We start from the raw sequence: 14,021 nt of genomic DNA on the forward strand, positions 1-14,021 counted from the left end.
AATCATGAAAATTATTATTGTAATGACTAATGATATTTGTCCGCTATCATTTTCTAAACTAATTATATAATAAATTGTTATTTATTTTCGTAAAAAAGAATATATTGTCTCTGAGAATTGAATAAATAGGAGCAGAATCGACAAATGATGAGCTATTAAAATAAGAATTTGTGGCGGTTGGAATCTCTTTTTAAGTTTTTAATTAATTAATGGGAGATGACAAAAACTTGTGTGAGATGGTCTCATGGGTCGTATTTTGTGAGACAGATCTCTTATTTGGGTCATCTATGAAAAAATATTACTTTTTATGCTAAGAGTATTACTTTTTATTGTGAATATCGGTAACATTGACTCGTCTCACAGATAAAGATTCGTGAGACCGTCTTACAAGAGACCTACTAATGAGAGCATAACCTCCTATGATAAAACAGAACCTTCCATTTATACTACTGGAATCCAAAATAAACATATCATACTGAGTGGTATCAATTGAATGCAAGAGTCGACGTTATTTACAAGCTTTGTCAACTCAATCGAAAAGGACAGGAAATGGATGTGCTCGGTGCTGTAATTGGCCAGCAATTCTGTTTTCCAGATGAAATCCATCTCAAGCCGTCACTTGAGGCAATTTTGTGGTCACTGATGATAAAGGGAATGTTATGTTTACTGTGAAAGAAAAGCTGCTGAGTCTTCATGGCCGTCATGTCCTCGCCGATGCTCAAGGCAATATCATCGTCACTTTCAAGAAAAAGGTACACTTCGCATATTTGGTAGTTTTACTTTCTTGCGATAAATCTAGATTTTGCAAATCAGGGCTTTTCTTGCTGATGGTATTTTTTAGATATTGAGTGCACACAGAAAATGGCAACTTTTTAAGCTCAGACCCTGATGACTGAGTTGGACATAATCTCAGGCAGTAACAAGGAAGAAAATTCATGGGATTTTAAAGTCGTGGGTAGCAGGTTAGAGAGGTCGTGTGGTATATATGATAGCAATTCAACAGCCATTGCACAAGTAAATACCGAACGGTATTCATCAAATACGTTTGTGGTAAACCAATATCAGAGTGGTAGAGTATCGGTTTTCCTTCGGAATCATTCTTCTAAAGTACATTATTTCATATTAACGCAGATGCACAAGCATGTATCCGTCGAGTTTGTCGTACTTGGGAAGAAATAAGGTACTAGAATCTGTCTCCTGAAAGTAACGAATGAGTTGAATATAGTTATCGAGTTGAGGGCGGTTGTGATTAACAACATTGCAAATATGCGTGCAGACAATAATTAAAGTGAATTCTAAGCATTTTTTGACAAACAACATATTTATCTTTGTAAAGCCCACTAGCAAGCTGCAAATATATGTTGTCAAGAAGGAAATAAATGTTGAGCTAAAAGGTAGCAGGCTGAATAATATAAATAAATACTAATAGAACTGTACAGATTGGACAAAGTTTGAATCTGTTCTAAAAGGTACGAAAAGAAGATGACGAAAGGGAAGGAGGACAGAGGAAAGAAAGCAACACGAGAGAAAGCACACCAAAAAGAACCAAAGAAAAAATGAAGAAAAATTGACATACTTACAGCTTTCTTCACCTATAAACAGATTATTTGCCATAGCCTCCACGGGAAAAAGTTGATTCTTCCCAACTTTTGAGAACTCGAGAGAGGAGGCCAAATAATATATTATTCACTTTCAAATCCGAACCCATTTATGTCACCACTCTTGATGAAACCCGATTGTTAGAAAACGTGAACTGTGTACTGGTCGATTTGCAAATCCTTCATTCCAAGTGTACTGGTCGAATTGCAAATCCTTCATTCCAAGATCATATTCTGTCAACCTCCATCACTCTACAAAAGGCTTTCAAATGTCATAATAGTTTTGTGCTCATTTTGGTGGAGAGATCTCATCGGCATATATTGAAACACAAGAATCAGCCGCTCCGGCAGCCAGCAGAACTTGATAGGGATGGAAGGTAAGGCAGCTAACAGATCCAATCTTCTGAGCCATGAAAGTGGGGTGATACCTAATGGTGCCTAACTGATCACCCGTCAAGTTGAATATTTTGATAAATTGCTTAGCAGAGCCACTAGCAACAAGGGGTGCATGCCGATGAATGGCCAATGCTGTAAGTGATCCCCTATGGGCTTCGATGGTGAGGTATGTCTTTTTGGCGGCTCTCATGTCAAGAAACTGGATATTACCAGCCTGGGATGCACTGACGAGCTGTTTAAGGAAAGAAAAAAGATGGTGATGAAGCTGCACTAGCCATCAACATAGACTCAACCTCATTCATATTAGGTATTCCACGGCCGCTACTACGGCAGGAACATTGCAGAAACAACAGTAAGACGAGCACGTGATGAAGCCATCACATGGAGAGAAAGAGAGTCACCTTTGCCGGTTCAAGTCCAGGTTGGAAGCCCATCCCTACAACTCTTTCAACGCGTTGGGTGTGAGGTTGGGTTTCACTAACCAGCCTAAATCAAGCATGCAAAAATACAGAGAAAGCAGATAGTTAAACATACACTTAAAAAAAATAGTTTTAATGCAGGATAAACAGCCAAAACATGCATAATAAACATAGATCAGGAATCATGAGTCCATTTATTAAATAGTAACCAAGTGTTATAGATGAACGGCTGACAAGCACAATCTTAACTAGACTGCCCAAGAAACATCTAAGCAGTTGCACAGTAACCAATATAAAAGGTTTGCAAGCATGGCCCACAAAAGCTTCTTGCTGAAACATGGCAACAAGCTGTCTCGTCATGAGAGGATGAAAGGACAAATATTCAGATTCCAATCAAAGTGCATAAAAGTGGAAACAAAGCACCATGGAGCTCATAATGGCCTCGGGGTGATAAAACAAACAAAAAATTCTTACATTTCAGGAGCACGAATGTCATATAACCGGACATAGCCATCCACAAAACCAGCAGCAAATTGACCACCATGAACTTGAGAAACAGCCTACGTGATGCACAAACAAATCGGCTCATAAGAAACTCTGAATTTGTAAAAAGGACAGGGTAGACAAAAGTGGTTAGAAAGCAACCATGAAGGCAGAGAGGGTTATTGAACACATTAAGCAATCGCAGATTAATTTAATGATTAGTAATAAGGAGACTTGTATGTGCAAGAGGAAGAAGAGAAGTCCTAGACACTAAACTGACGTAGTAAGATCACGTGTGATTTGCAACTTAACATATCCGATTTTAACTCCAACAAAAATAATTATAAAACCACCAACCATCACAAATATTACTTATTAAGTAAAATCGTACAATGCATTCAGACAACAATGGCCACGGAAAATCATTAGGGTTAATTTGACAAATAAAAAAAAAGACCCATTTCAAAAGCAACAGGATGAAAAATTTGGATGATGTAATTCCTCATCTTAGCCATTTTCCAATCTGAATAATTTCTAAGTAAAACCCACCAATGTTGAGATGCTAGAATCGGATGTCAAGGGAATAGTGCTGACGAGTTGCTCTTTATCCAGATCCCACGCTGTGATAGATGAAATTTCGCCTGATGCAAACTAGTACGGAAGCACAGAAGGCATGTATAAGAAAAGCATGATAAAAATACCAAGTAGTACATTTGTCCAAGTGTGTCTTGGGTATTAAATTTGCAGAAAATAGCTAGCATAAACCACAGTAAGCTGTAGAACCTACAAGATATCCAGACTGCTGCTGCCAATCAACAACAGCATTCACAGCACGTACACCAGGTCTGTGACCACGAATTGAAGCAAATGCAGTAACTAATTTCTGCTCCCCTTTTGAGGTGAAATTTTTCCAAATCCGAATGTTTCCATCATCTAATTCCAATTAAGTAGGGTACAGATCAATTTTAAAAATTATTGACAGATACAAGCAAAAGTGTCGAGCAAACTTGAGAAAGGAATTTACTTGAAGCTACAAGGAGCAAGTTCTCATCAAGCTCATTTACAAGACAGAGCTTCGAAACGCCTTTATCAGGATAATCATGGTTATCAAAACTGTTAAGAAGAGTAGCTTCCTCATAATTCCATACCCTATCATATCACATACCGAGAAAGCAGAGTAAAATGTCAAGCATAAACAAATGAATCACACTGACAACATAACAGAGCAAACTCAAGAACTGCTCAACCACCAGAGACTATGGATCAAATATTTTTTTTTAAAAGGAGTCATACAAGAATAGCCTCCAGAGCCCTGTACAAACTTTTCACAAGAAGTTCAAAAATCAAGCATAAGACAGATGGCAAGTCCACCAAAACTTGAGTTCGATCACGAGGAAGGTTAAGCATTAATATATTCCGACGACTCCTCACAGAACAAAATCAAATGACAAGCGCTTTTACGATCACATTTGCCAATAAACCAACATATGCAATGACAAATAATTATCTTGACATCGCGACCATGCTTCTTAATGTGCTATATTTTCCTGATGAAGCAAGTCAAAGTTAGCTTCATCTTTATGGTTGGTTAATCAACACTATTTCACCCAAAAAAATAGTATTTACAAAATGCTTTTGACCCCATATTCCCCCATGTCAACTTCACACTAATTAGAACAAGGGCACAATAACTAATTAGAACAAGGGCACAATAATGAAACAATGCTACAAGGTGAAAACTTTAGATAAGAGGTGACGTGAACTCCAAACGTACCAAACAGCTACCAAAAGAAAAACTCATCCCTTACAAAAGTACAAGTATGAAATTCTTATATGATCAGCCTTTCCAAATAAATATTCTAGACAATAAAAGCATTTGCACCAAAAAACTGATAGATTGACTAAAATTCAATGACACATCCAATCAATTGGTGAAACATATAGTGCCAAAGTGCACCAATTTCACCCACCTAATCTTTTCATTTTCATCTGAAGCAATCACAACAGGCGAAAAGGGCTGTAACAGTGTGGTCTTGGTACCAGTCACAAATCTGGTATCCCAACCGGCTATTTGATTATGCAGTTTACTCACAGCTGAAAACGCAAGTAATATGGTTCAATCATGAAGTTGTTTGTCAAAATGAGAAGCGTGAGAGAAAAGATCAGGGACAACACCAATCAGTTGAATATACCAACCAGAGTGTTGACATTTCACAATGTAGTCTAGCGCTTGTTTCTCGTTTTTTTCTCTTCTAACAATTATATCTTCGCTATCATCCACTGCCGTAAGAAGTGGCTTTGAAAAGTGACCACAGCTCCAATTATAGATCGTCGATTGTGGAAGAAAACTACGCTCAGAAGCTCCAGATAGTCCAGAAGAACCTAATAGTGAATCAGCAAGTCCTGAGTCTGGAGGATTCATTAGGTGCGGCCTAAAATCCAAGGAGCTTACTCTCCGTATCCGTGTCATGTAGTTTGGTCTGGGAGGACTAACTGGAGGGGTTCTAAATGTCAATGGCAGACGGCCTCCTACACAAACAGAAAAAAATAAGACACAATTCCAGAACATAAAGGACACAACACACTAGGCTTTCAACAGCAAGAACTAAAGATGTAAACAACCAAATTCTAACTATCATGCCACAAACCACCAAGATAATCATCTTACCACCATTCAGTTCAAACCAAGAAGAGGAACGAGCCAGTCCAGAAAGACTGGTGGTTGCCGTTGTGGATGATTCATTGGGATGAACACTTCCACCAGCAGATTTAACCGATTTTGTCACTTGTTCAATACCAATAATGGATAATACTCTTCGCCCAAGACTGGCAACGCGTGGTGATGGATCCTTCGCTAGAGTACACATAGCCAATACACATTGCGAATATAATGAATTATCTAGTGGCCTTCGTCTTGAATGGTTAACAACTCCATTGCTAACAAAGTCATTTAATGCACCAGAATCAGAATGCTGTGAGGAATCATCAGAAAGTGGGGATCCATGCATTATTCCAGAGGTAGCAAGAGGGCTACCAGAGGAGACTCTCCCATCACGAGTCACCGCCTGACTGTCATTTCCAACCCGCAATAAAGGACCAACTGGAGATGGAACTCTATTTCCAGGTGCCTTGTAATGAACCGGAGTTGTGTATCCATTACCAGAACCACTGATCGCAAAAGAAGGCAGAGTTGCAAGCACTGAGTTGGATTGGGGCTTCCAATAAGCAGCAGCAACCGACTTAATATGTTTGTTGTGACCAAAGGCGAAACGAGCCAGAGCTGTTTGCCAGAGGAATAAATTCATCGCAGTTCAAATTAATAATAAGAAAATTCAGTTGTCAGATGATTTAGAAAAAAATTCCTGAAAAGGGTTTCATGACCAGGAATTTGAGGAATAAAACATTTTTTAACAGAGGCAAGCACAAGCATTCAAAATGTACGTACCCACGGCAACTTCAGCTCGCACCAGTGGGCTTCCATCAGAAACAACACTCAACAGACTCTTAATAACACCAGCTTCGGCCTTAATTTTTTCATCATCATCATAGTCTTCATCTCCAAGATCATCTCTTGTTGCGTCAAATCCAAAATCAAGTAAAGTTCCCAGAGAAAAAACAGCTGCTGCCCGAACCTAAATAAATGTGATTCAAATTTAAAATATGCCCATCAAACTAAGCATTGGAAAGTGCACGTTTGTTTATTTTAGTGGCCTGATACACCAGAATTTTCATAACATGCATGCAAATAAATCATGCAGTTAACGAAGTGACAAACCTCGGGCTGCGGCTCTGAAAGTAGAGGTTCAACAACAGCAAGAGCATCAGCCTGCAAACCTATCATTTGAGCCTCCAAAAAATCTTCCCACAACTTACCAAGGCACAAACATATCCATTGAAGAAATAGAGGTTCAGTTTGTGCCTCATTTGGTGAGGAGTTTTGAAGATTTTTGAGACAAACATGTATGAGACCAGCTTCCGTGCATACTTCCTGACCCCGCCTGTGACCATCTACAATGACAGCCAAAACAAATGCAGCCATTGCTCGTTGCTCCGGATATGCTTCCACGCTGTCAAGAAACCTAATGAAATATGTGTGCCCACCATCCTTCACGAGATCAACCTGACAAGACTGTAGAGATAGGAAGTTATCGCCATAGTTCAACATCCTTGCATTCCAATAAAAAGGGAAGTACATAAATAAAAAGATAATAAGCCGAGATATTCTTACATATTACAAATGTTGTTTCAATAAAAGGTTATTCTAAACATGGACAAATCAAATAGAAATGGCAATTCTAGGAATTTAGTTTGTTTCGGCCCAATCCCAAAAGTAGTTCACTGGAAATATTATGGTTGCTGGCGGAGTCTGCTATGACAACAAGATTCATCATCTAAAGTTACTTTTGTAAGCATGAGGGATAAATCCCAATAGTTTACAAAAGTTTGAATCAAAAAATCTCAAGAGGGAGAGAAGAAAAAGGAAAAGATATACTGCACCTTATCGAGTGCAAGAATCTTTGTCCAGATGAACACAAGAATTTGACGTAGCTCTGGGGTGGTAGTCGCCAGAAGCTTTAACACATAAGGAAATATTCCGACAGACAATGCCTAAATAAGGTATGCAAGCAAATATGTAACTATTCTGAGGTATACACTCCAGCTACTAGTTAACATAATAATCATCAAAGCCAGTAAGAAATACCAGATCCACAGCCCAAGGCCCCATGTCCAAAAATCTACCGAGAAGAACCAATGCACGAAATCTATGGCACTGGCTGAGTAAAACCTGAGAAATTCATTAAAAAATAGAGGTCCACAGGTTTTCAAAACTTAACAGAATAAATTATCATATAGGAATAGCAATTATTAAAAGAATCCATAGAAAATAACCAGTGAATTGTGTTAGGAACAAAATATTAAACGACAGTTTAACTCTAAGCTTGAAAAAGACCACGGTTACTTTAGGTTCTTCAGAAAGCGTATTTCAGAAAGACTGGCTCATCAACTTGGGATTTAAATGTCATCAGTAGTTGTTTTCAACCATTTCTTTGAAGACTAAACCCTCTCCCATCAAAATTGACCACCAATATTATATTATTATCAAAATTGTTCAAATGTATTAGTCAGTGAACTTGTTTAATACAGCACAAACTCATCCAGTACCAAAAAATTCTAACATAAAAAAATGGAACTTTCTACATGAGTAGCATCCCAGAAATTCATCAAGAGTTGAGAAATAATTGACTAGGAACATCGAGTAAACCCTACCTGAAGAACAATTGGTAACTGTTCAGGTGGCTTTTTATATTCTGATCCATGATCAAGCCACACCTCAAAAGCTGTTAACTGCTCAGTAAAAAATGGACTGATCTGGAGAGAACAGCAACCAAAACATTGTAGAAGGGTCGCTTATTCATTAGTCAGTAATCACATTAAAAAAAAAACTTTCATGCAGATGTGCTCACATTTTCAATTTCCACCCAGCAAAAAAATATAACATAGAATGCATACAAAAAACAAATCAACAGTTAATACCTGGAACTCTGCATTAGGATCCTCAACTAAAGCTGGAAGCTGAGAAAGGCATATTTCAGCAGCCATGTCCCAAGCATCCCTATAATTCAGAATCAAAAAATAATGAACAGATGGATCTTGATTCTTGATTCTTGATCCAATTAAATTTCAGGAGTAGTTAGAAATACAAGGAAGACACTTGCAATTACCACATATGATGTTGATGAGTTGGTGGCAAAACTGGATATGAAATTGGAGAACAATTAGCAGAGCGCATAATCCTTTCAGCAAGTAAAAAATTCCGGAACATGCTAGCAACTAAAAGATCTTGTCTGAACAATTTCTGGAACAATTCTGCAGAATCCAATATTCACTGGCATTTAGTATTTACCAAAATGCATGCTAAAGAAAAAATAGACTTCGTACAATTATATATCTATCATTACCACGAGGAAGTACATTCCAGGCTATAGTGTCAGTCACAGCTGTAAATATCCAGTTCAACTCACCAAGTAGGGTTTTCCGGTCAGTTTGGCGACCAGGAATTTTATCAATTAAAGAATAATCAAATGACTCGTGAAGCAACGAGCGGGCGCAAAACCTTAAATCAAGAATCAATGATTATAAAATATAAAATAATACATAAAAGCAGAAAGAGGCCACGCCGCCACGTTGAGAAGCACAATAACCCGCCCCCACCCAAACAAGAAAAGTACATGTCATAAATGTTCTGTCACCCAAATAAACTGAAATCACCAGAACACATATGATGCCTAGAGTTCATATCATGAGACGAACTTAAGGAATATTAAGAATAAATAACAGAGAACGACATATAATTGTCAACATGCAAACATACCATGTCATCAGCACCAAACTGTCAAACATGTTCAGAAAAACATTTATTGAAAGCAACCATAAATAAGGAGAAATCATACAGCAAACTGAGCAGAAAGACAGAAAATTCAGTGGCAAACTGAGAAGTGAACCGAAATGTCGACCATAATACTAAGCAAGTTTGAAAACTTAAAGAAGGATGGTGACAGTTATCCAAGACACTGACAAACACAGAGAGATCCAGATTACAGAGCTTGTGAGGAACAATTTGATATTGGGTGCATGCAAATAAATGTGCTGAGTCATTAACCACTGACAGCTAACAGTTTGTATTATTACAAGGAGAATAAACATTCTTCTGTGTGTTCAACTTTAAGGCTTGCACTTAGAAAATAAAAATATAAATAGCATTTGAAGCTAGACTAATTTCCTGCGGATATGACGTGTTGGAAGTATATGATACATCAGAAAATGATGCTGAGAATTACGGGAAGTAGCTAGTTCATATTCATCCCCACCATGAAATTAAGAGCAGTCGATAGAAGCACTCTTAACAATCAAATAACAATAATTGAGACCAAAAATAATGAGCCGAGAGTCACCATCTTAATGCCATTTTTATTGGGGTTGTGAGGCAAGAAGTAAATATATCAGCAGGAAATTCAACACTCTGAGGAAGAGTCTCATGAGCTTCACATGCTGCCAGCAAAATACAATCCCTCATGGAAGGTCCTGAACTTGAAGAGCTGTAATCCTGGAGCTGTAATAAGAGAAGATTATTTTAAAGATAAGTTGGTAGAGCAAAAAAAAATAGCTGTTTTACTGGGTCATGTTTATTGTCGAGTACCTCAATGAAGGCACTAACAATCATCCCAGCAGCAGAACAATCGAAAACATATATAGAGGGTGTCTTCAACCAGGAATCCAGATCACTGATTGGCAAAGGGATGTACTGTGTATAACTCTGCGGGAACAGCAAATGAGAACAGGGGGAGAGGAAAAATTTTAGTTAAACTGGATGGATTATTTTTGCCAGACCATGTAATTAGCAACATTACCTTTTTTATAAAACATTCCAATATATTAGGGTTATAAGTCTTGACTTACAACCACATGGTTAAGTAAAAACACCCAAACCAGTTCACATTACATTTTCCAAGTACAGGATTAATGCACTGAGGGCACAAAAGATGTGGTCTCAGCAAACGGACCTTATTAAACAGCCAAATTTCACCATTAGGAGTAGGCTTCGGTACACCATGACCATTATAGTGAAAAAGAACTCTCTCAGATTTTGCATATTTGCGACATTTAGTGCATAGTTTCTTGATTTCATCAACAGTGGGATCCAATGAAATTTCGTAACGAGCCTGCTCAAGCATCGACAAATTAACATAAATTTAATCACCCTAGCATGAGTATCAAATGCATAATCTCTCTATCTCTGTTCATTTATATAAACTAATCATACTACTATATTATATCAGAATTATAGCATAACAAATTATAAAACCAAAGCACCAAAATAAGAGAAAAATATTTACATACCTTTGGTTGCCACCGCTCATATTGTTGGTTCAAGGTTCTTCCTATTGTTTCAAGCGCTTTCTGAGGTGCCATTGTGAAAGGGTCTACAAAAAAATAGTGATAAAAGACATTAACTTGTATGATCAATTATAATTTATAAACAACTTGAAATTTACGTCCTAGCTGTGTGAACAAAATAAATTCATAACAAATTTTCCACAAGGAAATAAAATAAAGTCATAACAATCATGCCATCTTCATAAAAACCTCCACTATCATAACACCAGAAGATCTAGGTCTTCTACTCTTCTTAAATAAAACAAAAGACATGAAGGATGTGGTTCAGTGATAGGTAACCATCATCCTCACGGGTCACAATACATTTTTGAAATCCATCAAACACGTCCTGATTCACAATCAATATGTCAAAGACAAATCTTGCATATTTTCAAATTGTATGAAATCTGTAAAGTATACAAAAGTGCTGAAATCCTCTACACTTTCCTTAAATCCAAAAAACAGAGCCCAAGCAAAAAAAAATGAAAAGAAAGTAACCAACCAATAGCAGCAGCCTTTTTACTTCGGGTTTCGCAAAAAAAAAAGAGATTTTCTGAATTGCAAAATAGATAAAAATAACAGAGGAAAAAGCTTCCCTTGCTGATCTCCTTTCAGTCCGACAATGATTTATCATTTTCTGTTCAAACAACTTCTTCCCAAAATGGAACCGGCCACGTGAAAAAATACTTTACACCCTTCACCATAGCCTAAACCAATATATTTACATACCAACTACTCGCTTTAAATTGAAGAGCAAAGCAGTTTCCTTTATGGACACCCACAAAGTTCATATACAAAACGCTAAACCAGCCATTTTCAAATCACAAAGCTAGCGCCAAGGCATGCACATGACATGGAATTGGTGATACTGTGAAAATCTAGAGCAGTAGAAAAAGGCAATGCCTGTGAATAGCCTCTCTGAAAAAATACCATCCTGCCACTAGCTTTGTACAAAAGTTAAGATAAGTTCCAGATATAATGGCATAAATTAATATTACAGTCAAATATATTAGGTCAATCAAGTAAGTGGTGACCAAAATTAATTAAGGAAGACGAATTTACCGATCCAGCATTCCATACGTGCACAAGGAGATATCTTTATTACATCGGGTGGATCAACACTAATGTTTAAACACAGAACCAGAGCAACACAACCAGTCTTCATCTGCAATGATGATTTTAGAGGTAACACGAATAATTTTTTAAATGAAAAAATGATCAACAGAAACCCTTCAACAAAAAAGATCATCAACTCACTGACATACCACCAGCGACGTGAAATTCTACATTCAAAGAAAACACCTCGAAACCACTTCAATCAGTTAGCGATAGAATACTGCTTATGATAACACAACACTAGAATTCTAGCACCAGAAAACATTGATTTCATCCAATTCCAAGCAAAGCAAATGTCAAAGTTCTGATATCGAACCCGAACGGCATATAAAAAAGTAGCTAGGGTGAATTTAGAAGAATGGCTTCAGAAAAGCTAAAGATGGAAAGTGTTGGAAGAGGGGCAGGGTCTTAACAAGGAGACGGACACCACAAAAGCTGGACAAGCCATCGTCTTCATTTCAACTCGGTGAGTGACAAACTCTCTTTCTTCACAGATTATACCACCACAAAAGATAAGATTTAATGCCCGTATTCACATATGCAGTGTGGATTCACACAATTAATGCACAAGGGTAAACAGGAAAGAACATTATATTCATAAATCAGCAAACAAAATTAAGAGATAAGATCAGGGAGCTTACTCGATCCCGAGGCCGCCATTTTGAGACCAGCCCACTGTCTGACGGGCCCGAAGGCACGCACTCCTCAAAACCATCATGCCTGAACTCACACAACACTAAAGTCTGCGGCAAGTACGCCATGCTGGTGGTAGTGGTCATAACTACGTAGCTACTGCTGGCTGTCTCACTAAAATCCCTGGCATTATCGTTATTATTATCAACGCTATTGCTACTATTAACACTTCTCTCACCATCCTCCTCCACGTGAGTTTCATTTGAGGAGAACTCCTCCAAGTGGTTAGAGACGGCTGCTGAAGATTGAGAAAATCGAGATGCAGCCATCAAATCCCCCAATGCCATAAAATTTCAACCAATTTCCCAAGTTTTTTCAGCCCTGCCCTGGTCGGACTGATTTTGCCGGGAAACTCATGAAAAAAAACCCTAATCGCCCCAATTGATCGGATAAGACGAAGAACTTTGGGATCCTTCAGTTCCAATTTTTAGGGAAGAATGAAAGACAGAGATAGATATAGAAAGGCGGGTGTTTGAGAAGAGGTGACGATTAATCGACGAAGCCTGTAAAAGAACGGCGCAAGGAGATGGAGAGAGGGAAGTACGGAGAATCCAGCTCTGGAAGACCCTAGACTGCGGCAGAGCGAATATCGGCGGCGGCGGAGGGGCCGATGGAAGCGTAGATATACATGTATTATACAAAGCACAGAGAAGAGGTGAAGTGCGGCTATTGTGCACAATTCACGAAAGGGGAAGTGGAAAATGTTATTAATTAGTCTTTGTATTCCTTCTATATTCTGCTTTATTTTTGGTATAATAATTCTATTTTATATACTCGGAGTTGGGGATATAAAATGAAAGAAAAATAAACCCGATTAATTTGAATATATCTTCCTTTAAAAAAATATGTATATTCTATAAATATATTGTTTTTTAATATACATTACATGAGACGTGTTGACTTAATTGATATTAATAAAAGATGTATACGTGTTATATTTGTTATTATAATTTTTAATTTGATCAAATAATATTAAAATATTAAAACGAAATTATTTTCAATTTAAAACAGTCGTTCAATTTAAAAATTAAGTTTTGTTTAGAAGAATAGATTTATTGTGAGACAATCAAAGAAAAAGAATGTTACAAACACTTAGAGTAATATTTTTTTTTGCATAAAAATTAATATTTTTTTATAGACGACCCAAATAGAGTACGTGTTTCACAAAATTGACCTGTGAAGATGTCTCACACAAGTTTTAGTGTTTCGTTTATATTTTTAGTGTAAACAATATATCGAATATTAAACATTTATATTAGTTATTTACATATCAATTACACAATATAATATATTTCAAATGACATTATCATTTATTGAAATTCATTCAAATTAACATTGAAATATAAACATATAATTGTGAATTTGAAATTGATGTTGTTGC

The 14,021-nt window shown here is 37.2% G+C and overlaps 1 protein-coding gene and 1 long non-coding RNA gene across 2 annotated transcripts; one reads left to right on the plus strand and one right to left on the minus strand.

The window, feature by feature from the left end:
* The first annotated feature begins 490 nt into the window (after positions 1-490).
* On the plus strand, positions 491-1,068 carry LOC140959863 (uncharacterized). The gene is made up of 2 exons (XR_012172069.1): positions 491-752; positions 842-1,068. It is a non-coding gene; the product is annotated as an uncharacterized lncRNA (long non-coding RNA).
* A 335-nt stretch (positions 1,069-1,403) lies between these two features.
* LOC140959862 (regulatory-associated protein of TOR 1-like) lies at positions 1,404-13,356 on the minus strand. Its single transcript, XM_073417900.1, has 23 exons — positions 12,589-13,356; positions 11,894-11,996; positions 10,796-10,878; positions 10,459-10,617; positions 10,095-10,211; positions 9,850-10,007; positions 8,857-9,011; positions 8,620-8,764; positions 8,432-8,510; positions 8,165-8,266; positions 7,599-7,682; positions 7,394-7,504; positions 6,672-7,025; positions 6,342-6,528; positions 5,565-6,176; positions 5,093-5,425; positions 4,867-4,990; positions 3,921-4,045; positions 3,684-3,829; positions 3,446-3,547; positions 2,888-2,973; positions 2,396-2,480; positions 1,404-2,226 (listed from the first exon to the last, which is right to left on the minus strand). Exons 1-23 carry the CDS (start codon positions 12,925-12,927, stop codon positions 1,888-1,890), a joined length of 4,128 nt encoding a protein of 1,375 aa, XP_073274001.1. The 5' UTR covers positions 12,928-13,356; the 3' UTR covers positions 1,404-1,887.
* Positions 13,357-14,021: the final 665 nt, after the last annotated feature.

This window comes from Primulina huaijiensis, chromosome 15, assembly GCF_012295235.1.
Source record: "Primulina huaijiensis isolate GDHJ02 chromosome 15, ASM1229523v2, whole genome shotgun sequence".
Taxonomy (NCBI): domain Eukaryota; kingdom Viridiplantae; phylum Streptophyta; class Magnoliopsida; order Lamiales; family Gesneriaceae; genus Primulina; species Primulina huaijiensis.

Coding starts and splice junctions, on each gene's coding strand:
- LOC140959862 (XM_073417900.1), bottom strand. CDS start 12,927: ATGGCATTGGGGGATTTGATGGCTGCATCTCGATTTTCTCAATCTTCA. Junction 10,008..10,094: donor TTGTTAGTGCCTTCATTGAG/GTACTCGACAAT, acceptor CTCTTATTACAG/CTCCAGGATTACAGCTCTTC. Junction 3,548..3,683: donor AGCAGCAGTCTGGATATCTT/GTAGGTTCTACA, acceptor CTTCCGTACTAG/TTTGCATCAGGCGAAATTTC.